This window comes from Colossoma macropomum, unplaced genomic scaffold, assembly GCF_904425465.1.
Source record: "Colossoma macropomum unplaced genomic scaffold, Colossoma_macropomum, whole genome shotgun sequence".
Taxonomy (NCBI): domain Eukaryota; kingdom Metazoa; phylum Chordata; class Actinopteri; order Characiformes; family Serrasalmidae; genus Colossoma; species Colossoma macropomum.
The window spans coordinates 28641071-28668212 of NW_023494794.1; the positions used below are offsets into that span (position 1 = coordinate 28641071).

General features: G+C 41.3%; 1 protein-coding gene across 2 annotated transcripts in view; it reads right to left on the reverse strand.

Moving 5' to 3' along the window:
• Positions 1–4300: 4300 nt before the first annotated feature.
• Positions 4301–27142, reverse strand: part of LOC118814894 (ephrin type-B receptor 4a) — a 70175-nt gene continuing 47333 nt past the window's right edge. The window contains exons 6-17 of one of the 2 annotated variants that reach the window (XM_036580754.1): positions 25038–25373; positions 24473–24597; positions 22384–22552; positions 20765–20864; positions 18657–18721; positions 18402–18515; positions 16187–16434; positions 14307–14522; positions 13592–13741; positions 12107–12300; positions 10719–10877; positions 4301–8726 (exon numbers count right to left, since the gene is read on the reverse strand). In XM_036580754.1, the coding sequence (XP_036436647.1) occupies positions 8618–8726; positions 10719–10877; positions 12107–12300; positions 13592–13741; positions 14307–14522; positions 16187–16434; positions 18402–18515; positions 18657–18721; positions 20765–20864; positions 22384–22552; positions 24473–24597; positions 25038–25373 (1985 nt within the window). In that variant the 3' untranslated portion in view covers positions 4301–8617. The remainder of the gene's footprint in view (positions 8727–10718; positions 10878–12106; positions 12301–13591; positions 13742–14306; positions 14523–16186; positions 16435–18401; positions 18516–18656; positions 18722–20764; positions 20865–22383; positions 22553–24472; positions 24598–25037; positions 25374–27142) is intronic. The other variant, XM_036580755.1, reaches the window with a different exon arrangement.

Below are 27142 nucleotides of genomic sequence, written 5' to 3' on the forward strand. Positions count from 1 at the left end.
TCCACCTTGTAGATGTCAATCAATTAATCAATCAATCAACCTTTATTTAAACCTTTATTTAAACTCTCATTTATAATGTAGCTGAGCCAATACAGAAATCAAGTGCTAAACAAAAGGTAGGAGTGTCTAATAGAGTGGACAGTGAGTGGACACAGTGTTTAAAAACTCCAGCAGCACTGCTGTGTCTGATCCACTCATACCAGCACAACACACACTAACACACCACCACCACGTCAGTGTTACTGCAGTGCTGAGAATGATCCACCACCCAAATGGTACCTGCTCTGTGAGGGTCCATGGGGGTCCTGACCACTGAAGAACAGGGTAGCAAAGTATGCAGAGAAACAGATGGACTACAGTCTGTAATTATAGAACTACAGAGTGAAACTATATGGTCAGTGGACACAGATATACAAGGTATAGGTGTATATATATATATATATATATATATATATATATATATATATATATATATATATATATATATATATGTGTGTGTGTGAGTCAATGTGTATGTGTATGAGAGAGAGAGAGAGAGATAGAGAGAGAGAGATAGAGAGAGAGAGAAAGCAGACAGCTTGTTGTTTGTCACATCATCCAGACAGCCAACTGAGATCAGACACTGGGAGAAACTGAGGAGAGAGAAACAGAACAAAAGAGGCTGAGACGGGAGTGAGCTCTCCCATTGGTCAGGACTTCAGGAGCTGGACTGAAGGCCTCACACGCTAGATTAACTACCAGCATAATTAGGAAGTGACAGAGGAATCAACCAGTCATGCTTTGATTTACAATGAGACCAGTTTAGTGAGAAAAACATCTTCTGAAAGTTCTAGATAACTGACTGTAAATACGAGCCGTAGTCTAAGCAGTGTTCCAGGTAGTTGTTAGGAATGGAAAACAGTGGCTGCAGCTCTATGGCAGAACTGAAAGCGTCACTATGAAACTGATACATACTTAAGCAACAGAACCCGAGAGGGAGGGATTTGGTTGCTGTAGATCATCACAGCCGTGATGTTATTGGCGGTAACACACTCCTTGAGTGTTCTATCGCTTTTATACAACAGTTAAATAAATAAAGTAATAAATTAATAAACTGGGCCGTGAACGCGGCGTTTAATATGTTTTAATGTTCGCAGTTCCTTCACCAAATTATAGTTCCTTAACGAGCAGCTTGTTGCTACGTCAGAGTAACGAACTCCGCCCACTCGCTGCACAGCCGGCAGTTCGTTCTCCAGCTCCACACAGACCAACTGACAGTTTGGGAATTTAGTGTAGCCTCATCTTCAGAGTCTGACCAAATCAGCTGTCGGTCAAATGTGATCTTAAAAGTATCCATTTTCTGTTTGTGGCAAAGTAAGAAGTAAAAACATTCAAATGGCTTGAGCGTCTCCTACAGCTGTCACAGTCGTTGCTTAGCAACGGCGTCTCAGTGGAGTGATACAGTGTTTGTGAAAAACCCTGTGATGTTATGGTGAAATAACAGCACGGTTAGAACACTTCTCAACCAATCAGCTTGCGTGGCCGAAACTAACCGTTATATAAAAGCTCACAAATAATATAATGTCTGATACAAAATATGTCACACCATGAATTTTGAGTCCAGAGATTTGTGTTCAGCAGTTCACATGGCTGCACTAAATTCAGTTAAACAGGACTGACTGTATTTAATTGAACACTAATTGATATATTATGATATGATTTATATTAAGAATTGACAACATCCGCAAAATGCCCAGAAAAGCTTACCGTGACATACAGTGATGTGATATTCACAAAAGTGATAAATGTTCTCATATTGGCCACAGTTACAGGCTTGTGTTTAATCTAGAACGGCCATAAAATGGTCATGTAAATTGTTGTTAGCTTTGCACTAACATACTACTAGAATCCCTTAGGGGGCGCTAGCAGAATTTAGCATTATCATAGAGTTTTTAGTTTTGACATTTCCAGGCCAAACGGTTCTAAGTCCTAACTCTGATGGTCCGGTTCACCACTCAAGGGTTCTTCTGTTGTAACAAGCCTGACATCGTAACAATAGAAGAACCCTTTTTGGTGCTATATAGAACCCCTTTCAAAATAGTTCTATAAAGATCCATCTACAGCACATTCTCCATCAATCTGAAGAACCCTTTCGTGAAGCAAAGAACCATTTAATAATGCAAAGGGTTCATTGACTGTTCATGGTTCTATCTAGAACCATTTTCTTTACTAAAGAAGCCTTGAAGATCATTTTAAGTGTATAGAAGAACGCCTTTTGGTGCTATATAGAACCATTTTCCAAAAGGTTCTATATAGAACCATGAACATTCAAAGAACCCTTTGCCTGATTAATGGTTCTTTGCATGGTGAAATGGTTCTTCAGATTGATGGATATGTTGTAGATGGTTCTACATAGAACTTTTTTGAAAAGGGTTCTTCTATTGTAACAAGACTGACATCATAACAGTTGAAGGACCCCTTTTTGGTGCTATATAGAACCCTTTTCCAAAAGGCTCTATATAGAACCATGAACATTCAAAGAAGATAGAAGGAGAAAAAGCAAGACGAGAGAAAGAGAGAGAGAGAAAGAAGGAAAGGCAAAACGGAGAAAGCAGTAGAGGCAGAGATAAAGAGAAAGAGTGAAAAAGAGAGAGAGAGAGAGAGAGAGAGAGAGAGAGAGAGAGAGAGAGAGAAGAAATAGGAGAAACAGAGTGAGAAATGGAAGAGTGAGAGAGTGAATAAGTGGAAGAAAGAAAGTGAGAGAAGGTTAAAGACTGAAGTGAAGGACAAGCCGGGAAACCCTCAGGAGCCGAGGCCGTTCCTTTAAAGGAGGGATCGGAGGGAAGGAGGGATCGGAGGGAAGGAGGGATGTCTTCGGGGGGAAAGAGAGGGAGAAAGAGCGAGAGAGATGAATAGAAAGAAGGAAAGGCGGAAAGAGAAGGAGGAATAGATCCTTATTCCCAAAAACCCAACACTCATCTCCTCCCGGTGCAGTGAAGGTCAGCGAGTCTACGGGGGGAGAAACGACGGAGACGGAGTTCTGCTGAGAAATCGGATCATTCCGAAACGATTATGGAAATGCGCTTCATACAGGTGTCCGTGTGTGTGTGTGGCTCTGCTTGTTTTAGTACCTTTTCAGGACCTTTTCAGAAAGAAATGGTTCTGACTGTGAAGTGTTTTTACACAAAAACTTTTTTTTTTTTTAAACAGAGAGTGCAAAAGCATTAATCTTTAGCTCATGATGATCAGATTAGGATTAAGATTAGGGCTACACTTGAAAAAACGACATAATATTACATATTGAAATGTATACTTTAACATAGGTGACGCAATTACTAGAGATACAATAGTAGAACATATTGTATTGAATTGTATCGCAGTGTATCTTAGTGTAAAGAAGGTATGACGACTAACGTATTAGCTTATGGCTAGTGTTCTGGCTCAAGGATAACATTAGCTTGTGGCTAGAACGTTACATCGGAACACTATAAAGCACAGCCTTTGTTGGAAATAATGTACTTTTATAATGTTAAAGTCTCCAATGCACTGAAAATGGAACCACAATATTAATGTAAGGCAAAATTTGTCTGTCTTGAAAAATGTATCGAATGTATTGAAACCATTTTTGTGTATGTATATATATATAAAACACTATATTTACACTATAATATGTCCCCCATATATACGGGGAAATTTCACCTCCACATTTGACTCATCTGTCCAGTGAAACAGCACATACACACTAGTCAACACACACACTAGGGGGCAGTGAGCACACTTGGTGGGTAGCCCTATCCACGGTATGTGACTGGGAGTAGTTGGAGGTTAGGTGTCTTGCTCAAGGGCACTTCAGTCACATACTGTCGGCTCAGGGGATTAAACCACCAACACAAGGCTGGTTACCTAACCTCCAGCCCATGAGTGGCCCATATATATATATATATATATATATATATATATATATATATATATATATATATATATATATGTATATCTCGCAGCTGTCTGAAGAAAACCTTGTATCCCCATTTTTGTAATTTTTCAGTTTTTGGTTCCATTGACTTACACTGCAAGTAAAGTAGGTTTTTTCCTTTTCCCCTTTTCCTGTAAAGTTACCATTATAGTTATATACGCATAGCCTCATACATATGTGGATGTGTCCTGACAAAGTTGAAAAACAAACCTGTGTTCTGTGTGTGAGTGTGTGTGTACATGGATGGTTACACTTAAAAGGATTTGAAATGTAGCGGAGAGAGAGAGAGAGAGACAGCGAGAGAGAGAGAGAGAGAGAGGCGGGATGAACGAGGGAAGAGAGGAAAGCTGGTGGTGTAAATCTTTATTGTGAAGTAAACACAGATTACACTGACACGGAAAAGAAGAATTAAAACTCATTTACATAAAGCCAGAGATTTCTATACATCAAAAGAAAGGCAGCATAATAATAATAATAATAATAATAATAATAATAATAATAACAATAATAATCATCGTCATCTCCCTGCTTTGTAATTATAGATCTCCAATGTGAAGACCAAAACTCATCCTCTAACCACAGTCCCACACTTTGGGTCAAAGTTCACTGAAGTGGTCAGGTTTCTGAACCCTGTGGTCCACGTGATGATGAAATCTGCATGAGCACTGAGCTGGAAATGAAACGGTTTGGCAGAAAAATGTTAAAAAATACCTCATTTTAGCTTTTACTCCAAATGTAGTCGACCGTCTGAGACGTGTCTGGTGCCTGAAGTTTGCTTCTTTAGTTTTAGCACTGGAGCTATGAGGCTAATGTAGCTAACAGGTAGCTAACTTGTCCATCTTTATATAGACCAGTGTGTCTTAAAGTGTTAGAAACCACACAATCAAGTCTACTAGAGATTATTTCACAACTTGATGTGGGTTGAGTTCGTGCAGTTGGGGTAATTATCATAAGCTTACATTATTTGTTGGCTACTAGGGATGTTATTGATTAACCGATTAACGGTTACCTGCCAAATACTCCGACTCCGACTCCGACTCGGAGCCATTGATAAACAGTTATAGCAGAGATTAAACCATCCTATACACATATTTAGCCACATGACACGCTAAGCTAAGCTTCAACTGACTCTTTTTTTAAACACTGTGTTGCTTCTCTTGAATGTAATCTTCAGCTGTGGCCTACAAATGTGGACCCAGTTTCCCAAAAGCATCTTAAGCCTTGGGTTCACTACACGACTTTTAAAGTCTTAACAGATTATAAAGACTGGGCGTCTCACACTGTCTGACTTTTTTGAGCGACTGAAATCTTGTGGATCCACACTAAACAATTACGGATCACACACTACTCAACTTTTCAGCTGCTGCTGAACCGAACGGAGCTCAATGAACTCGCACGAACTCTCGCGTTCTCTCGTTACTAGGAGATGCAAATAAACAAACGTGGAGCCGCTGCTGCTGTTTTCTCTGCCGTTTGCGCTGAAACAGTAAAGAAGCAGCAGGTAAACATGTTTAAGTGGATCATTGATTTAAAAATGTGATCAGTTTGGTATTTTTAGAGTTTTAAATGTACATAAACTCGATTGTGCCTTAAACTCAGCTCATTAAAAAGCTTCGCTCCAGATGTGAGAGACTTTCTGCCATTTTACTTTGTTTACTTGCTGTATTTTCTTCTTTCGCGCTCTCAGTTTTCATTGGCTGTTGCAGGAATCCGTTTAGATTAAGTCGTCGACAACTTTACACTAGATTATGCTCAGAGTTGGGTTGAAAAACTCAAACGTTTGACTCTGACTGCTCTGAAACGCGATCAGGAGGCCAAAAATCTGAGTCTGCGCCCCTCAAACACGACTCGACTCTCTCTCCAACTGTCGACTCCGACTGACCCAGAAATCTGAAGACTAGAGCCGACCAGCTCAGACTGAGAATCGGGGCTAAAATCGGGGTAAAAGTCGTGTAGTGTGACACTGGCTTTAGTCTCTGTCTAGATCAGCCTCTCTGGTAGAGAGAGTGTTCAGTGTGATTCTCACTCTATCATTTAAGAATGATCTTTGTACTAAGATACTTTCAGAAAACCTAGCCATGTTTGTTAGCTAGTGGTTAGCATCTGTAGTTGGTCCCATGATTAAAAGCTACAATGTTTGCATCGATTGTTGTTCAAACTACGCATATGAACTTCAGGCTAACTCCGTTCAGGCCATATTTGTTCACTAACTTGGGCTAATAATGTGTGGTAAGTGTAAGTAAGTAGACCACATTACCCTGCTGTCGTATCTGTTACGTTACCCGTGTTTTTCATTCGATAAAGCTTGAAGGTGCACTAAACGATTCTGGAGAACGACTGTCGATATTTGAACTCAACAGCAAAACAAACTCACCCTCCCTTCAGTGCTCCTTCAGAAACTCCGCCCCCCAACCCTGTGGACGTGCATTGTCGATGCCAACAGACCTTTTTAGGTCTTTGTGGCCACAAAACCCTTCGCAAACCTCGTACACACAAATACCATGAAATAACATTAGCATGAACAGCGACACAACAAGTACTGCAGCTAACGTTAGCTAGGATGTGTGTTAGCAAACTGTTGCTACAGTTTCTGTTGTGAAGCTAACCAGGTGCTATCACAAACACTCGCAAACAGGACAAAACAATACTGACTATTGATTCTGTGAAACAGCAAAAGGAGCAGCTTCCTTATCCGTTTTCAGGCATTTCAACTCTCAGTGAAGCTGAAATCAGCTTCTTTTTCACCAGCTTCTAATTCCTATTTTCCTGTTCCGCCTTAAGTTTAGCATGCACAACAAAACGTGGGGAGGGCCGACGTTTACATGCATGCACGGCCAGACTGGCTATGAAAACAAAAAAAAACAGAGAAGCTCGGATTACAGCTCACACAGAGGGGGCGTGGCTTCACTCTCTGCTCCGGATGCTGTTACTCCGTCATGTCTTTACATAGAAAAAAGTTGTTTGCTGCTATATTTATGTTTAAAATGATGAATATATCGCCTTTAAATCCTTGTTCATATAAAATGCAATGCAGTTTTAATGCGTCGCATTCTTGATTGTAGGTTTGTCTGGTTATCCGCATCCTATTAGCAACATTAGCTCCAGTGCTGAGCCTTAAAAAGCAAGCTTGTCTTGGACTGATCGACTATATTTGAGGTTGATAGCGTGTAAGTTGAAATATTAGCCAAACTATTCCTTTAGCATAACTAGCACCGTAGCATCCAGTCCAAAATGAAAAACATCTCAATCCCAGCTGTTCTGGAAAGAACAATCACCTTTCTTTTACAAACTGGGCCTTGTCTTCTTCTCTCTTTGTGTCAATCGAGTGTCAGCTGCTCTGAATGTTTGTATATGTGTGTACAAAGTGGCTACTAATGCAACACTGGCCGTTCATCGCTGGTTGCCTCTCTGCCTGAATAAAATGCCATTCTCTTAGAAATACGCTGCCCGTCAAAAGTTTGGAGACACCTTGGACAAAGTTTCTGTTTTTCATGGTTAATTTTCAGTTAAGTAACAAAATAAGTACAAAAAATAGCTGCAGCTGTGTGCTAAAGACTTCAACACTCAGCTTCTTCTTCAAAGTGTCTTCCTTGGTATGATGGGGCGGTTTTATTCTCCAAACTGCTGCTAAAAGCTCATACTGAAACACTCTTGGCCCAAGCGTGGAGCAAAACCTGCAAAGTTTGAGTTCTGACATCATAACAAGAAGAAAAAAGCGCAATTTTGACAAAAAAGGGGCAAAATCTAAAGAGCTTTCTATTTATTATGTTATTTTTTTTGGCAAACCGACAAAGACATCATGTTCATCTGTATTAAAAAACAGTTTTAAGAAAAGTTCGGTGTCCTCGAACGTTTGACAGGCAGTGTACGAACAAGTGCTAATACAGTACAGGCCCGGTTGATGCTCTGCTAGATAACACGCTCATTTAAAAGCAAAGTAAAACAGTGGTTCCTTCCAGCACGTCCTCACCAGAACGTGGGTGCATGGTACAGTCATTCAGTCAACGTTCTTACACATACACACACTTTGCGTGCTCAGACAGACAGGATGGAAAAAAAAAAATCACAGATTACAATCAGATTATTTCCTGACGGGGCTTGTCCGCAATACGCCGTCGTAAAAAGTTCACATTCCTCCTCTTTAGCAGTTCTGTCCTCATCTGCTGCTGTGTCTCCTCAGTCTTTTCCCAGATAATACAATCCGTTAGAAAAATACTCTCTTGAAAACGTTACACGCGCTGCGTAGTCCTTGGATTGGCATCTGACATTTCTCTGTTTCCCTTTTTTGCGACGTTAGCATTAGCATTGTCTGACAAGACAATTTTTGTCTTTTTTAATGTCTTCGTTTGGCACAGTCTTTGTTCCCGTAGACGTGCTGTGATGCCATTCAGGTCCAATGACGGCATCCACGGCCAATAACAGGAAGTTATTTAACTCCTAAAGCACCACAAAGTCTCTGTTTGGCCACTTAAACACAAACTCCCCGTCTATTGGAAGTTGGCGGCGGACGGGAGTTCCTGATTGGTCAGGTCACAGGAAGAGCTTCTCCAGTCAAGTCTTGAGATGTGTTTGTGTTTGTTTACACTGTATGCGTGTGGGTTGTGTGTGCGTGTGTGTTTATGTTGCGTGTGTGTGTGACGTGTCTTTATTTGTAAGTGTGTGTGGTCAGTACAGAATGTTATTGGGACTTTTGTTCTGAACCCTAAGAGCTTGAATGCTGGACAGGATTTTCTTCTGATGGCCGGCCAGAGTGACGCCCAACCGCAGAAGATCCCTAAAACAAAGAAAGACAGAGAGAAACGTTACAATTCCAAAATGTATTTATTTTTCTTTCAAAGTCTCAAACTTTTCAGCCTAATATTTATCAGCATACCTTCTATATCATATTATAAAAACATATCACAACCCTTAACTTTTTTTTTCTTCTATTTCACTGTGGACACTTTGGTGGTCAACTGCAGATGCTTTGAAGATGCTCACACTGATACCATACCATAACTTTTACTAACACTAAGCCCAATGCTAATTCTAATGCTAATCTCAACCCAAACCCCAACCTAACTCTTTTGATAATCAACAGAATTTGACCAGAATCCAGAAACTGGGTCAACCATGGAAAAACTCTGTCCAAACAACCTTAACATTAGCCAGGCCTCTACTAATATTAGCTAAGATATCAATACAATAAGATGCCAAAACAATAAAATTCCAATAAGATACCAATACAATAAGATAGGAATATCAATAAGGTACCAATACCAGTAAGATACCAATACCAATAAGATACCAAAACAATAAGATACCAATAAGATGCCAAAACAATAAGATTCCAATACCAATAAGATACCAATACCAATAAGATAGCAATACCAGTAAGATGAAAAATTAAGATGAAAAAGTAAAAAATATCAATAAGATGCCAATAAATTACCAATATAATAAGATACCAATAACATAACAATACAATAAGATACCAATACTAATATGATACCAATAAGATACCAATACAATAAGATACCAATACCAATACGATGTCAATAAAATCCCAATACAATAAGATACAGATACCAATAAGATGCCAATAAAATACCAATATCAATACCAGTAAGATACCAATACAATAAGATACCAATACCAATATGATACCAATAAGATACCAATACAATAAGATACCAATACCAATAAGATGTCATTAAAATACCAATATCAATATGATACCAATAAAATACCAATACAGTAAGATATCAATACCAATACCTAAGATACCAATAAGATATCAATACAATAAGATACCGATACCTAACTAGGTAGCTAGTTAAGCTAGCCGTCTAAAATCATTAACTACTCGCTGGCTATTCATGATCTGCTCAATATCTGTTACATAAAACTGAACTTTTTCTCAACTTTAAACTTCTATAGCCCTTCTTGGTGCTATATAGAACCACATCCAACACATTCTCCATCGGTCTGAAGAACCATTTCACCGTGCAGAGAACCATTTAAGCATGAAGTGGTCCTACATATAACTTATAGTTCTAAACCATTCCCTTTATTAACGAACCCCGTAGAACCATAGTTTTTTTAAAGTGTAATATTAGCTAGCACTAATGTTAGCTGAGTTACCAATAGCATCGTAGAAATAATATCTAGATCCCTGTAGTTTTAAACGAGAACGACAAAACTGGTGCCTAATTAGTACATCGCTGCTGTCAGAACAAAACCTCGTATCTCCATTTTGGTTCTTTTTCAGTTTTTGGCATAATTTGAAAGTGTCTGTTGTTCTTTACATTGTGTGTAAATTTCATGATGAATGGACCAAAAGAAACGACCCAAAATGACTTGGAAAGACGTCTGGTTCCATTGACTTACATTAAAAGTGAAGTGTGTTTTTTCCTTCTCCTGTAAAGTTACCATTTTGGAGATACGAGGTTTTGTTCCAACAGCAGCGAAATATATGATATATGAAATATATGACATATATGGTGTCATATTTATAAAAATATGACACGGATTTTAAATCATGCTGTTAGTTTAAGCTAACGTTATCTGAAATCTACAACTAGTAAAAACAGACACTACTCTTGTCTTCAGCCATAAACAAGTTAAAGCACCAGCTCATGTTGCTCTTATATTCTCATATGAAGTATAAAGACTGTCAAAATAAAGGGTGATCAGACTCTGACTAAGTTTTTGGCAGGTTTAGGATGCGCTGACCCATCCAGCTGGAAGAGTGCGCGTATATAAGCGACGCTTGTTTGCGACTCACTCTGTGTTGAGGTGTGCCAGCAGCTGGACGGAGGTGTAGCCGGCCTGCAGGAAACTCTCCTCGTAGCGCTCCATCTTTATCGCCCGCAGCCATTCACCCACAGAGCTGCAGGAGGCCGGGGTGGGGGGAGAGCGCTGGTCCAGCAGGGGGTGGGACGGACTGAGAGAGAGTTAAATTTATTTATAATGCCTCGTAATAAACCCCCTTTAACTCTAAGGGTCTGTATGTGGGTCCACATCAAGATCAATGACTGGATAAAAAGAATTAAATCTGTCATTTAAACGGTTCAAAACAAAACATACAACACATTAAAGATTGAGAAGATAATGAAATGAACAGGACGCTAAAATGACAATTAAGTACAGCACAAACACATATAAGTAAATAAATAAAATATCTGCTTTGTTTAAAAACATATAAAATCCTTTAAAGCACATTATTAAGAACCTCATTAGAACCGCAGGCCGAAGGAGAGAACAGAGAAAGAAGGAATAAAGAACGTATTGACTGCTGGATTGTTACCCTGAGGCAACCCAGCCAATGAGAGAAGCATGTCAATAGTTGATTGACAGACAGCTGCAGGAAAAGGGGGAGGAGCCACACTGTGTGTAATTGACAGGCAGCTAAACCGAGCAGCAGGTGGCATGTTTACAGGAGCTTTGATTGACAGGTCAGCATGCTGAGAATAAAGGAGGCCAACCTAATGGACAAGAGGCCATGCTGAGTGGACCAAGGTGAAGCTAATGAATTAACTGACAGGTTATTGGCCGAAGGAATTTGGAGGGGGTGAGGGGCGGGGCTAAAGCCACAGCACTAACTAATAGGTGTTTGATTGACAAGTGACCATGCTGGGAAAGACAAGAGGAAGAATTTCCAGAATTTGCACGAGGATATCTACAGGAAACACACACAAACAAAAGTATGCAAAAGTTTCGGCACCCTGGTGAAAAGACTTGTCTTGTTGATTTTCTAATTTTTACGTGTCATTTCACCAGGGGTGCCGAAACTTCTGCACACATCCGTTTGTGTGTGTTTCCTGTAGATATCACAGTGCAAATCCTCTACAGGGGAGGACACATTTTCATACTGTCTATTTGCTGAACTTATTAAATAAAATGGCACAGTTTGATATTTTATATGCTTTATTTTTTAACCTATATGCTTAACTTTGATGTATATTGCAGAAAATATTTACTTTTGATCCCTGTTTGTTAATTTTCATCTAGGAAAAGCAACTAAACATGAAATTTGAGCAGGAGGTGTAAAAAGTGTGTTTCCTCATGGAAAGTTCCCACAAGAACCACTAAACCGTCATGTTTTCATCAAACTGGGGCGATTCGGACCCCACAAACAAATAAATACAAGCACACATGGCCACACACACTCACCCTGCTCCGTCCTGGGCGGTGATTTTGAGGGAGGCGGGGTTTCGGATCAGCTTGTCGAGGGCGGAGACGATGTTGGTGAAGCGCGGCCGGGCCGTGCGCTCCTTCTGCCAGCAGTCCAGCATCAGCTGGTGCAGGTGGGTGGGGCACTCCGGAGGGGGGGGCAGGCGGTAGTCCTGCTCTATTGCATTAATTACCTGGAGGATCAGATAAGAGGACTTTTAGCGACAGTTTGGCTAAAAATCGAATTTTTCAAAATTTCCCTCCCAAAATATATATAATATATATAAATATAATATATGTAGCTAACAGGTAATAGAAGCTTATACAGTATTAATTACACTACTGTTCAGAAGTTTGTATTCAACAAGTTTCAGTACAATAAAATTAGTTGCATCACTGAGACATAAGTTACAATAAAGTTAGTTTCCAGAATTAATCATGTTTCAAGTAGGGCTGAGCAATTAATCAGTTTTCTAATTATAATTATGCAAACAAGATAATTGAGATAAAACAACTCTGTTTCGCAATAATTATCTCGTTTTGTCCTGTGTTATAAATCCAGTGCACACCTTTCCTTTACAGCGGTGCACTTTCGCCCCTCCCTAAAGCCCGAGCTCATCTACTGTAGTCTAATTTATTTAGTTATTATTTTTATATCTATCTTTAGTAGTTTTCAGTATGTTGTGCACAACAACACAGTTGATCTTAATTACTTTGAACTTATTTATATTTACTTATTATGTTTATATTATTTATTTCATTGTATATATTCATATATGATTTATTTACGTCTTTTACATTATTTGTTTTGTTGAATTTTATTTAAAGTTAAAGGAAATCTACAGTTGAAAAGACCTTTTTTTTTAAGTTTAATAAATGCATGTTTCCGAAGTCGATGAGTAATTGTGTTAAATAATCGTGATCTCAATACTGATCAAAATAATTGTGATTATGATTTTTGCCATAATCGAGCAGCCCTAGTTTCAAAAGTGGAGATCAAATATCGAGGCGACAAAAAATGTAACAAAAAATTACATGAATAGGTAATTACAGCATATTATTTATCATTCATTCACTTTTTCTTCATATAATTCTTGAAACATTGAATGATCATTTTGCTGAATAGTTTATAATATTGTAATACACTGTGTGTGTTATTATTTTGTATAAAATAACAAAAAACTGCTCGCCTAACAGACTTGTGTGGTTTCTGACACTGTGTGAAACATTTTTATCAATAAACATGGACTAAAGTATGTTAGCATAGCTATAAACAATGCAGCCATCTTGAAGCCTAAATTTAGTCCATTTTTAGAGAGAAACACAGGTCATACAGCCAAACATGTCCTGGCTAACGGGCTACATTTGAGGTGAAAAGCAGATTTGGAAATATATTTACTAAACTGTGGTTTTTATGGTCCTGATATGAACATTTTCTTTTGCTTTTGTTTATTTTATGGCTGTGTTTACTGCCATAACACTCACGTCCTGGTTGCTCATGTCCCAGTACGGCCGCTCTCCGAACGACATCACCTCCCACATCACGATGCCGTAGCTCCAGACGTCTGAGGCAGAGGTGAACTTCCGGAAGGCGATGGCCTCTGGAGCCGTCCAGCGGATCGGAATCTTACCACCCTGAGAAAACCGACCAGAGAGACAGATTAACATTGGAGGAACTACAGGTAAACGACAGCGACAGAACCCTGGAAGTTGTGTGTTAGAGTGAAAATAAGCACAAAGCTGTGATTCGGTCGCAGCAGATCATCCACAGCCGTGATTTTATTCACCCCAACACATCACCCCCAGCGTTCTACTGCTTAAATACAACAGTTTCACAGAATAAAGACAAAAAAAAGCAAAAAAAGCCCTAAACATTGTTTCAAATAGATGTTGACAAATTCCTCCGCCAAAAAAAGTAGTTCCAGTGCTTTGTAATGAAATGGACTGATACAAATTCAGTAACGCAAACCTTTCTGATGTTTTATTTATTGGAGTGCTTTTCCAGTGATGAGATATGTGTATAAATGTGTGTGTGTGTTTTGTTTTAGTGACTAAATAGGGACCTTGTGACATCAGACAGCTGAAATTTCAATGCAGCTACAATAGCTGAAGCTATTTCTAGCCACAGTAATAGACATTTCAGTGGAACAGGAGTGTTAAATGAGTTCCTGGATTAGTGTACGTGTGTGTACAGACTCACCAGTGAGCTGGTGTAGGTGGGGTCAGAGGAGTTCTCCTGCAGGAATCGCGACAGGCCGAAATCGGACACTTTACACACCAGGTTACTGTTGACCAGGATGTTGCGTGCGGCCAAATCGCGATGGACGTAACTCATCTCGGAGAGGTACTTCATACCGGACGCTATTCCCCTCAGCATCCCAACCAACTGGATCGGAGTGAACTGACCATCATTCAGCTACAGAGAGAGACAAAGATTATGTTAGTTCTAGATCTATTTCCATGATGGTTCGGCAATTAAGTAAATAAATAAATATGGTGACATACAGGTTTCTATACAGTCGTATACAGTCCTCTACAGAGAACACACTGCACATTTTAATGCATAATTACTGCTTATTTGCTGAATTTAACTTACTGAGTAAAAAAATGTGGCCCCTGCAAAAGTTATGACACATTTATATTTTATATTTTATGTTTTTTTCCCCTCAATATGTTAAATTCAGTAATTGTGCATTGAAATGTGCAGAAGTCTTTTCTTTGTAGAGGGTGTGTTCACTTATTCACACTCAGAAAATCAACACAAACATGGAATTTGACCAGGGACGCACAAACTTTTGCAGACGACTGTATACACGCCACTGTTTGAAAGTTTGGAATCTATGTTTTCAATAATGTAAAAGCTATTCAGCTGCAGATACACGTCACAAATATTCTAATATCTTAGTCCTGTACACATTTACAGCTTTCAAATAATCAACAATAATAATAATAATAATAATAATAATAATAATGATAATAATAATAATAATAATAATGATAAGAGATCTAGAAGAATCTACAGAATTAAGTTATAATAAAACGAGTTTCCAGAATTCGTCACATCCCAAAGTGGAGATCAAATCTTTAGGCAGATAATCTGACAAAAAATAATATGATGTGCATTTTTAATCACTTAATTTATTCTTGTTGATCCCAAAAATACTAGAAATATTGAACAACATGTCTCAAAATCCCAGTTGGCGTCTAGGTAGTGATTTAATTCTACGCTGCTTAAGCTTTTATTGGGAATAGCAGAGAAATGAACATGACAAGTGCTTCCAGACTTCGGAACGTGAATGACAGAAAAGCACACATAAAGCCGGACAGATGGACTGACAGACTGACAGGCTTTCAGAAAGGCAGAAGAAGAGAACAGAACATTCCCTAAAAATAAAAGGCTCACAGACTGATGGACAGATGATCAGACAGACATGCAGACAAAGACAAGATTAGCAAAAAAAAAGAAATAGAAAATAAAAGCACAGTGATATTTTTTGATCATACAGTGTCAGAAACTGCACAATCAAGTCTGTTAGAGATACTGAACAACTGCACACGCTCTGAGGTGAGCTAGCCTGCAGTTAGCGCCATGCTAATTGCTGTGGGATAAGCTTCCATTACTTGTTAGCTACATTAGCCTTGTAGCTTCAGTGCTAAAGCTAAAGAAGCAAACTTCAGACACCAAACGTGGTGGCCATTTGTTATGGTTTCCCGGTTGGTCGCTAGGTGCCATGCTATGGCATCCCAAGTGTTTGCTAGGCTGTTGCTAGGCAGTTGCTATGGTATCCCTTATGGTTACTAGGGGGGATGCTACGTCATTTCTGTGGCACCCCACATGGTTAAGAGGGTGCTGCAAATGGACTTGACTCATTGTGATGCAAGGTGGGTGCACAAACTTTTGCACCCCATTCATTCCTATGGGGGAAAATCGTTATTCAACGAAGACTGTATGAAAGCAGAGATAAACTAAAGAAGCAAACACCAGACACTGAACGTGTCCTGGCTGATGGACTATATTTGAGGTGGGTTATATTTGGGAGGGGTGGGGTTTGCTGAACTATCGCTTTAAGACAGTCGTACCCTGAGGAACGAGTCGAGCGCTCCGTTCTCCATGAACTCGGTGATGATCATGACGGGGCAGCTGGCGGTGATGATGCCCTCCAGGTGGATGATGTTGGGGTGCTGAAACTGACCCATGATTGATGCCTCGGACAGGAAGTCCCGCCTCTGTTTGTCTGTGTAGCCGCCCTTCAGGGTCTTTATGGCCACGTAGTTCTCCTTCTTACCGGGGATACGCAGCCGGCCACGGCACACCTCACCAAACTCACCTGTTTAAACAAAACACAAATCAAATTTATTAAAAGTAGGAAGGTGCAGAGTGACTGCGCAGCTGGACGGTTGCTAGGGTGCTGCCAAATAGTTGCTATGGTTTTCCTGGTGGTTGCTAACGTGTTGATAGCCATTTCTTACGGTTTCCCAGTTGGTTGCTAGGTGCTTGCTGTGCTACGGTATGCCAAGTGGTTGCTAGGGTGCTGCTAGGCAGTTGCTATGGTATCCCAGATGGTTGCTAGGGGGCTGCTACGTCGTTTCTGTGGCACCTCACATGTTTAATAAGGTGTTGCTAATGGACTTGGCTCATCACAATACAAGCTGGGTGCACAAACATTTGCACCCCATTCATTCCTATGGGGGAAAAATTGTCATTCATCAAAGATTGTATGAAAACCATCCAATCAAAAAGCTGCACACAAGCACACCATTGCTGATCGGAACGAACATTCCAGATATCTCGAAAACTGCAGGAAAAAACAAAACAAAAACAGACAAAGATCTGGCTGAAAAATAATAATAAGAATAATAATATACCATCACTAATAAAACACTAATAAATACAATACAATGAAATTCACTGAATACAACAAATAATAAAAGTCACTCAGTTAATGCTGCTCCAACTGTGGTATGCTATTGCTCTGATAGCACACGCATCAACACAAACAGTCTTCATTAGCGCACTTTTTAGCACACTAGGCTTCAGCTTGGGCAGATTTATAACCTGAGTGTGATTTTAAACGCCTCCCCAGGTGATTAACAGCGAAAGACGAGTGGAGGAACAAACGAGGGAGCCGGAGAAGGAATGTGTGTGAGTGTGTATGTATGTGTGTGTAGCCTCAGGTTAATGGCACAGCAGGGAGGATCACAGTAGACGGTAATCCAATCTAGCTCCAATCATCGCCATAGCAACATAACACAGCTCACACCCTTCACCACTAAATCCTCAGAATGACAAAACTAATACAATGCGTTATTGTAAGAAACAGAAGCAGAAGATGGGAAAAGGTTACATCAGAAAATCTCAGGATTAACATTAAGTCCAAAAGGAACCGGAGTGAATGGAGGAGGACATTCCAGACTCTCCAACTCGACACACAGCCAGGAAACACCAACCCAGTAATTCGGGCCTGTTTGGTTGAGAAGGTTGGAGAATAAAGGTGGTTGATTGAGAATGGTAGATTTCCTGGTGTTGGGTGGAGAATGCTGGCTTTGGTGGAGTTTATTGGAGAATGTTATTGGAGAATGAAGCTGTTGGGTGGAGAATGATGGATTTGTTGGTGATATATTGGAGAATGGTGGATTGGTGGACTTTGTTGAAGAATGATGGATTTATTGATGCTTGATTGGAGAATTTTGGGTTTGTTGGGCTTTAGTATAAAATATTGGGTTTGTTGGAGAAAGTTGGGTTTGTTGAGGTTTGGTGGAGAACGTTGGGTTTGTTGGGGTTTGGTGGAGGACGTTGGGTTTGTTGGGGTTCAGTGGAATGGTGGAGAATGTTGGGTTTGTTGGGGTTTGGTGGAGGATGTTGGGTTTGTTGGGGTTCGGTGGAAGATGTTGGATTTGTTAGGTTTTGTTGGAGAATGCTGGGTTTGTTGGTGTTTGGTGGAGAACGTTGGGTTTATTGGCGTTTGTGGAGGTTGGGTTTGTTGGGCTTTGGTGGAGAACGTTGGGTTTGTTGGGGTTTTGTGGAGAATGTTGGGCTTGTTGGTGTTTGGTGGAGAATGTTGGGTTTGTTGGGGTTCGGTGGAAGATGTTGGATTTGTTAGGTTTTGCTGGAGAATGCTGGGTTTGTTGGTGTTTGGTGGAGAATGCTGGGTTTGTTGGTGTTTGGTAGAAAATGTTGGGGTTTGTTGGAGAGTATTGGGCTTGTTGGGGTTTGGTGGAGGATGTTGGGTTCGTTGGGGTTCAGTGGAGAATGTTGGTGTTCGGTGGTCTAACACAGCAAGCTACAGAAACCCACCTGCTCCAATGACCTCCTCAATCTTCACACAGGAGACATCAATCTCTTTGGCAAATTCTCGCACTGCTTCGTTTGGGTCCTCGTAGGTGAAGGGATCGATGTAGACCTTTACTCCTGAGAGAGAGAGAGAGAGAGAGAGAGAGAGAGAGAGAGAGAGAGAGAGAGAGTATGCATTACATCTAGGCCTGAAGGACATACCAAACACACAGTACAGTGTGTGGGAGGAGAGATGTGAGTGCATGCTGGGTTCCTCACCTTGGCCCATCAGGTACTGTTCGTTTTTATCACTCAGTTCAGGATCTTTCAGTCGGTTCTGCTTCCTGCAGGTGAAACATTACTGACTGTGAGCTTTCAGTGACTAAACTGATGAGACTCAGTGTTTTGCATGTTGCACAATAACAGTGTTTTTATCCTGCAAACCTGGTTTTACCAGTTTATAAATACATAGAGAGATAAAGACAGAACGACGTCCTGTTAAACCTGCAGTACCTCTTATTACTACGTTATTACTGTTTATTACTAAAGTAAGACAGTAAACTGAACTAATAAAAAGAGCAAGAATAAAAAAACCTTACAATGCACACATGGGCACAAAACACACTCCCACCCCCTCCCCCCTCTCTTCCTCCCTCTGTCTCTCTTTTCACTCTTTATCCCTCCATCTAAGCCCTCCATCTCAGGTTACTTATGAGAATGATTTCAAGGCATAAAGTTCAGATCAGTAGAGATTAAATTACTCAATCGCCCTCAGACCTCGTTCTCTTTCTCTTTCACTGTCTCCCTCCCTCTCTCTGCCTCTTTTTCAGTTTTTCATTCCTCATTTTCTCCCTCCCTCTCCTTTCCCCTCTATTTCTCTTTCACTGTTCATTCCTTATTTTTCGTCTCTCTCTCTGTTCTCAGTTCTGCCTCCTCTCTCCCCTTTCTCTTTGTCTTTTTTATCTCTCTCCCTCTTTCTCATTGTTTTTCTCTTTTTCTCATTCACCTTTCTCTCTGTCTCCTTCTTCTCTCTTCTTTTTCTCTCCCCCTCCCTCTTTTTCTCCTTTTGCTTTTTTTTCCTTCTCTCTGTTTATTCTTCCTCTTTCTTTCTCTCATTCATTTTCTCTCTCATTTCTTCTCTCTCTCACTCTCTCTCTTTCCCTCTCTCTCTCTCTCTACTAAAATAGCTGTATTTGTCCCACCCAGTGTTGATGGCAGGTCCTGTTCACTGTATGTGTGTGTGGATGAGGTCATATGTGAGTGTGAACACACACACACACACACACACACACACACACACACACGTGTGTGCACAGCTGTATTAAGAACTTATACACACACACTCAGTTTGTACTTAGTTCATGAATATTAACGCGCTCACACAGGAACATGTATGTGTGTGTGTGTGTGTGTGTGTATGTGTGTGAGAGAGTGTGCGTATGTGTGTGTGTGTGTATGTGTGTGAGAGAGTGTGCGTATGTGTGTGTGTGTGTATGTGTGTGAGAGAGTGTGCGTGTGTGTGTGTGTGTGTGTGTGTGTGTATGTGTGTGAGAGAGTGTGCGTATGTGTGTGTGTGTGTGTGTGTGTATGTGTGTGAGAGAGTGTGCGTATGTGTGTGTGTGTGTGTGTGTGTATGTGTGCGAGAGAGTGCGTGTGTGCGTGTGAGAGATTGTGTGTTGCCCTGAGGTCGAGTCTATTGTTCTCCTGAGTTGGCCAGTGCAGACGGAGCCGGGACGACCACATCCTGTCCCACACTTACATACTCTCTCTCTCTCTCTCTCCCTCTCTCTATTTCTTTCTGTCTCTCTCTCTCTCTATTTCTCTCTGTCTCTCTCTCTCTCTCTCTGTCTCTCTCTCGTTTCCTCTCTTTCTCTCTCTTCTCTTTTCTATTGCTCTCCTTTTCTCTGTTGTCTCATTTTTTCCATCCTTTTTTACACTTTCCTCCTCTCTCTCTCTCTCTCTCTCGTTTCCTCTCTCTTTCTCTATTTCTCGCTCTATTGCTCTCCTATTCTCGGTTTTCTTCTATGTCTTTTTTCTGTTCTCTTTTCCATGTTTTTATTTCTCTCTCTCTCTCTCTCTCGTTCCCAAGCTATGTAAGGAATTCAATTCAATTCAAACAAAATTCAATTCAGCTCAAGTCTATTCAGTTGAGTTCAGTCAGTTCAGAGATGCTGGTTTTACGAATAACAGTACATTTGTGTTGTGAAAGCTTGAGTTAAAAATAATATAATATAATAAGAAAAGTGATATAATAAGAGTTTTTACTGTTAAACAACATGAGCAGTGAGATTCTCTCGCTCTCTGATTCTGCCTCTAGATCTTCCCTCTCTTTATTCTCTCTCTCTCTGTCTCTCTGTCTCGCTCTCCCTCTTTTCTGTCGCACTTACCGGATGCAGTAGATGGCGATGCCGATGACAGTGATGAGGAGGAGCATCCCCATGGCGATAAGAACCCCGGTAACAAGGAGAGGGGATGAAGAGTCATCTTCTGAGAGAGAGGGAGAGAGGGGGAGAGAGAGAGAGAGAGAGAGAGTTAAAAAAAAGACGAAAGTGCAGTTCAGACTTCAGAAGCCGGCTCGCGGTCCAGATCGAGGAGGAAAAATCAATGCGGCGAGTTCTAAAACAAACCTCCGAGGTGACAGAAGCTCTGCTCTGAAGAATTGCTGTCGAATGTCAGCAAAGTAAAGACTCAGTGAGACGAATCGCCTTCCAGTCTTATGAAACACAAAATCTAAAGCTACAGACTGTAGTTCTATAGCGGGGGTCGCAGCCCAAATGTTAAGAAGAACCATTTTGTCAAGTTTCAACAAAAATCAAACCACCTTGGGAGCCACAACACTTTATGTCTGTTTCACAATCTTGGCTGTAAATATGTCTCAGTGTGTGCTAATGTCATAAAAAATATAATATAAATGAAAATTAAGACTTCCTTTGCTCTGCTTTAAGCTTTAGCTCAGCTATAGTCGCTTTTCTCACATCTCCAGCAGGAAACTTTTCCAAAAGTAGAACAGTTGCTTGTAAAATGTCTCTTAATGCTTTTTGCTTTTTACGAGGCTGAAGTCGCTTCTCATTCGCAGCTTCTTGTTCAAACTTTCCCGTTCCACCTTAAATGGTGCCTGAGGTGCCAGAATGTAACAGTCTTTAGCCTCGTGACTTCAGCTTCCGTTTCTCATTGCAGATTTAACATATCAGGAAACCAGCTGGAGTGATTATAAACAGTAAAAGAGCCACATGCAGCTCCGGAGCCACGTGTTGTATAGACCCCTGGTCTATAGGTATACAGTTAGCTTAACGCTATTTGGTGGGGTTCTACAGAAACAAACTTCAAACACCAAACACGTCTTGGCTGATGGACTAAACTAAGGGAAGGGGATGAAGTGTGTTCTAGGGGTTGCAGGACTTTAGATCTTTTTAAGTCGACAGTTGTGATGAAAGTTGAGTCGATTGATCGCTGATGACGTCACAAATAAAACCACAGGAGAAGGCAACGCTCCGCAACGAGCGACTTCAAAAATCTGTGATCCTTCTTCGGAAAACTGGCATATATCTGATCTTTGAAGCTCTGTAGATCAGTGGAGAAATGTTAGAATGAATCCAAACTCCACAGGTCAGTACAGCCTGACGTGCCCTTTCCAACAAGCCCTGAATCTCATCGCTGACCCTCAGGGAACCGAAATATTGACCCTGGAATCTTGAAATTCGTATCCAACTTAGGTGCACCCTCAGTGGCACTGCCAAAAGGTGCAGAGAGCCAATTTAGAGCGCCATAACTCGGCGAAAATAAGAGTAACCGACTTCAAACTTCTTCAAAACAAAACTTTTTACTGTATTCTTCAGGAAACCGGAGATGTCCATGTTGTTAGTGTCATAATCACGAGATCAGCGGCTCATCAACATCAAGCACCATCAACGAGTGGTAAAGTTGACAAGTCTACTGTGTACATTTGATTTGGTGCTGAAATGGTGTGATTAAACGCTTGGTAGCTGGACGTGGCGCGTTTTCTTACCGTCTGGGAGAGTCCTGAAGGACTTGGCCGGGCTGAAGGTGCTGTATCCGGCCTGAGTTCGGGCTCGGACCTGAACCTCGTACTGCGTGGCCCTGCGCAGGTCACTCAGAACCACCTGATTACTGTCGCTCTCCTTGTAACGGCACCAGTGCTCGTCCGCGCCGCGCTCCTGTTACACACAGACAAATACAGACGTGCAGATTCAGCTCTTCAAATCTGTTTATATTCATTTCCGTTTAAGTTCTTGTTTGCCGTTTAATTATCCCCTGTTTATTTGATCTGTTTGATTTCGTTAATTGCTTTGGCAGCACTGTTATCAGCAGCGGCAGTGAAAAAAAAAAAGACAGATTAACAAAACTGGAATGGAAAAGGCCAGCAGGGAGAGGAAAAGGGGGAGAGAGAGTAGAGAAAAGAAAATAAAAGAAAAATGAAGACTGTTAAAGACATTTGAATGTAGTATGTGTGCATACAAGTTATTATATTTATGCTAATAATGTGTCTATGGTATTAATGTGTCCACGCTAGTACTGTATCTACACAAGCACAGTGTCTGTGTCAGTAGATTATCTATGCTAACAGTATTTCTACAATAATATATTGTCTATAATAGTACAGTATCTATGCTAGTACTGTGTTTTTTTGCTTGTACTGTCTGAGTTGGTACTGTTACTATGATAGTACTGTATCCACACAAGCAGAATATCCATGCTAGTGTCATATCTATGCTAGTATCTATGCTATTAGTACATCTACACTAATATTTGTCTATGCTAGTACTGTGTGGACACTAGTATTGTATCTACACAAGCACAATATCCATGTTAGTACCATATCTATTCTAGTATCTATACTAGTAGTATGCCTACACTAATATTTTGTCAATAATAGTATTGTATCTATGCTAGTATTGTGTTTTTGCTAGTACCAGGTCTACGCTTTTACCATATCTACAGTGCACAGAGTCCATGATGGTACTCCAAATAGCAAGCACATATCAGTCCACTGGTTTGCTGACTGTTTGGTACTCTTTCTATGATAGTACTGTATCTACAAAAGCACACTGACTATGCTAGCACCATATCTATGCTAATATCTATGCTAGTAGTAGTGTCTACACTAGTATTGTGTTTTTTCTAGTACTGTGTCTGTATCCACACACACAATATATACACTAGTACCTTATCTATGCTGGTATCCACACTGTAGTGTGTCTGCACTAATATTTTGTCAACACAGTCCTGTATCTAGCAGATACCCCAGATAGCAAGCACATATCTGCACGCCGGCTTGATAAGGTAGCACCCTGCTGACTGTTTGCCACTGCTGGTCCACCCTCAGACCACCTAGACTACTGTCCTGCATACGAGCTCTAACTAGCTTTTAATCTCCTCAAGCTGATTTTTAATGCACACAGCTTTTTATTTTGAAAAAAAAAAATAAATAAAAAAATAGGACAATTATTACAAACAACAGAGAGAAAATCTATAATAGGCCTAATAAAAAAATGAAAAAAAACAGCTTTGTTTATAATATTACTGTTAAAATTATTTACTAAATTAATCGACAAAGGATAACAAAAGTAATTCTGACTGTGACTGGAAAATGAGCACTTTAAAAAAGGCTAAAAGTAGCCTTCTGTCTAATGCTCTGGTGGGCAGCCCTGAAAACGCTGAGCAAAAAGCCAGGGGGCAGCCAGCTTTGCCGTCAGCAGATCCAACAGTGGGCCTTTTTGTGGTACCCAGGTTCCACGTCCACGGTAGCACTATATCTACACCACACTGGGTCTAGTATCTACTCTAGTAACATGTCTAGACGCGTAGGGTGTTTATGCCTGTATTGTGTCCATGACTGTATTCTGTCTATGCTAGAATAGTGTCTATGTTTGCATTGCATCTATGACAGAGTCATGTTGATGCTAGTATTGCTGTATTGCTAGTACTGATGCTAGTAGTGAACTCTAGTATTGCATTGTAATACTGCATCTCGGCTAGTACCGTCTACACAGCTACGCTATATATTACCATATATGGTGCAGTGATGGTGAAGTTAAATTAAAGTGAACTGAATGAAGTGAGTGTGTTTGCTGTACCTTCTCGCAGTAGCGGAGCTGGTACTGTAGGATGCTGTAGGGAGGCTGTGCTGGAACGGCCCAGTGTAGGGTCAGACTGGACTCTGTTGCTGTCCTCTTGCTGATACCAGACACTAGCACTGGAACTGAAACACACAAACAAACAAACAATTAAACCTGATTGCTCGACTTGAATATCCTTCCTTCCTACAAATGTAGTCAATTAGCCAAGCATTTTTTGCTTTACGCTTGAGCTACAAGTCTATCGAAGCTAAAAAGTAATGGAAATTTGTACCACACCAGTTAGCATGGTGCTAACCACATGCCCAAATCTTCATGCACTTCCCTCAAACCGTGTGCAGTCGTTCAGAATCACTAATAGACTGGATTATGTGGTTTCTGACGCTGTATGACTCACTGTTATCTATAAACATGGACTACAGTGTGAGTTTTGTCTGTACTTCAGTCCATGTTTACAGATAACAGTGAGTCATGCAGTGTCAGAAAGTCTTTTAGAGATCACCGAGCACCTCCACGCGGTTCGAGGTCAGCGCAGAAGATTTAGAACCGTCTGTCCGTGTCTCACCGTTTCTGCCCGTGGTGATGTTGATGCTGTCTCCGGCCGGCCCCTGCTGGCTGAGTGCAGAAACCCCGTTCAGAGCCTGGACGGTGAAGGTGTAGGTGGTGTGTGGGCGGAGCCCCCACACGCTGACCCGTCGCCCTCGGATACCGGCCTGAGCAGGCCGGTAACTGACCCCCTCTCCGCAGGCGGTGCAGGGCCCGGCGGGGGACATGCACACGCTGCACTGGATGCTGTAGGACAGGTCAGAGCGACCGCCGCTGTCCACCGGCTCACTCCACTCCAGAGTCAGAGAGGTGTCATTAATCTGAGGGAACAGGCCGCGGGGGGCCGAGGGGGGGCCTGTGACAAACACACACACACGAGACATCCAGAAAGATAAATATGCTGCTGCAATGTCAGGACAAAACTAGTTCTCTCCAAAATAGTCAATTTACAGGAGAATTTACAGATTCACAACTTATAATGTTAAAGAATAGATGTTCTTCAGTGGTCAGGACCCCCATGGACCCTCACAGAGCAGGTACTATTTGGGTGGTGGGTCATTCTCAGCACTGCAGTAACACTGACGTGGTGGTGGTGTGTTAGTGTGTGTTGCGCTGGTCTGAGTGGATCAGACACAGCAGTGCTGCTGGAGTTTTTAAACACCTCAGTGTCACTGCTGGACTGAGAACCAAAAATATCCAGCCAGCAGCGTCCTGTGACCACTGATGAAGGACTAGAGGATGGCCAACACAAACTGTGCAGCAGCAGATGAGCTATCGTCTCTGACTTTACATCTACAAGGTGGACTGACAAGGTAGGAGTGTCTAATAGGGTGGACAGTGAATGGACACAGTGTTTAAAGACTCCGGCAGCACTGCTGTGTCTGATCCATTCGTACCAGCACAACACACACTGCTGAAAATGACCCACCACCCAAATAATACCTGCTCTGTGGGGGTCCTGACCATTGAAGAGCAGGGTGACAAAGTATGCAAAGAAACAGATGGACTACAGTCTGTAACTGTAGAACTACAGAGTGCTTGTCTCTCTCTCTCTTCTTCTCTTTGTCATGCTCTCTCGCTCATCACACTGAGGCCTCTAAACTGTTCTAGCTTTCGCTCTTATTACCTAGCAGGGATTAGCGCTCTAATAAAGAAACTGCTGAGAGCTGGCTCAGAGTGTGAGAGTGTGTGTGTGTGTGTGTGTGTGTGTGTGTGTGTGTGTGTGTGTGTGTGTGAGATAAAGATCGCCTGCAATGTGATTATACTCGCACATGCTAATCTTTTTAATGCTAGCATAAAATCCGGCTATGTATTAGCACTGCTCTGAGACACCCAGCGCGCGAGCGTGTGTGTGTGTGTGCGTGCGGGGATGTGTCAGTATTTCACACATACACACACACACACACACACACACACACACACACACCGCCTCCTGTTGTCTGGCGACTTGAGACCGCCATATTTACTGATGTACTGATAAAACAGTAAACAAACCACAGTCTGGATCTATCAGCACATTCTAATCCACTGCGAGCGCCACATACAAAACATCCACTGTTCGCTCTGTGTGAACGACTGATAAGCTAAACAAACCGGGATATGCAAACTCCAGCGCAGACACAGCTAAACACAGGCTAACGTATAGCCTGCCACGCTAGCCTAACGATGCTAACAGTGTTTACACACGGAGTCAAAGTCCAAATGCAGAAAAAGGAACTTAAACAAGATGCTTGTATGATAGTTCCTCTCCTTAAACAAGATATCTGTGTGACCGTTCCTCTACAGGTGCACAAATACTGATAGCAATATTGTTATTGACACAGATACGAGCTGTGTCCCAATTCAGGGGCTGCGTCCTTCAGAGGCTGCATCTGAAGGCCGACTGCGTCACAGCGGCGCGACTAGGTTGTCCTATTTCGAAGCCTCTATCATATGCGGCCGAGAAACGTGTCCTTCTTTTCTATGGCAACGAAAGATCCAATGGGTGGATATACCCCGTTGGACATATCCGGAGGTTCACTGCGTGCCGGAGAGGATTCGAGAACACGGCGGCATCAGCAGAGGAGCGAACGGCGGCTGAGGAGACACTTCAAATGAAAGTAATGGGTTTAAACTCGAAAAAGT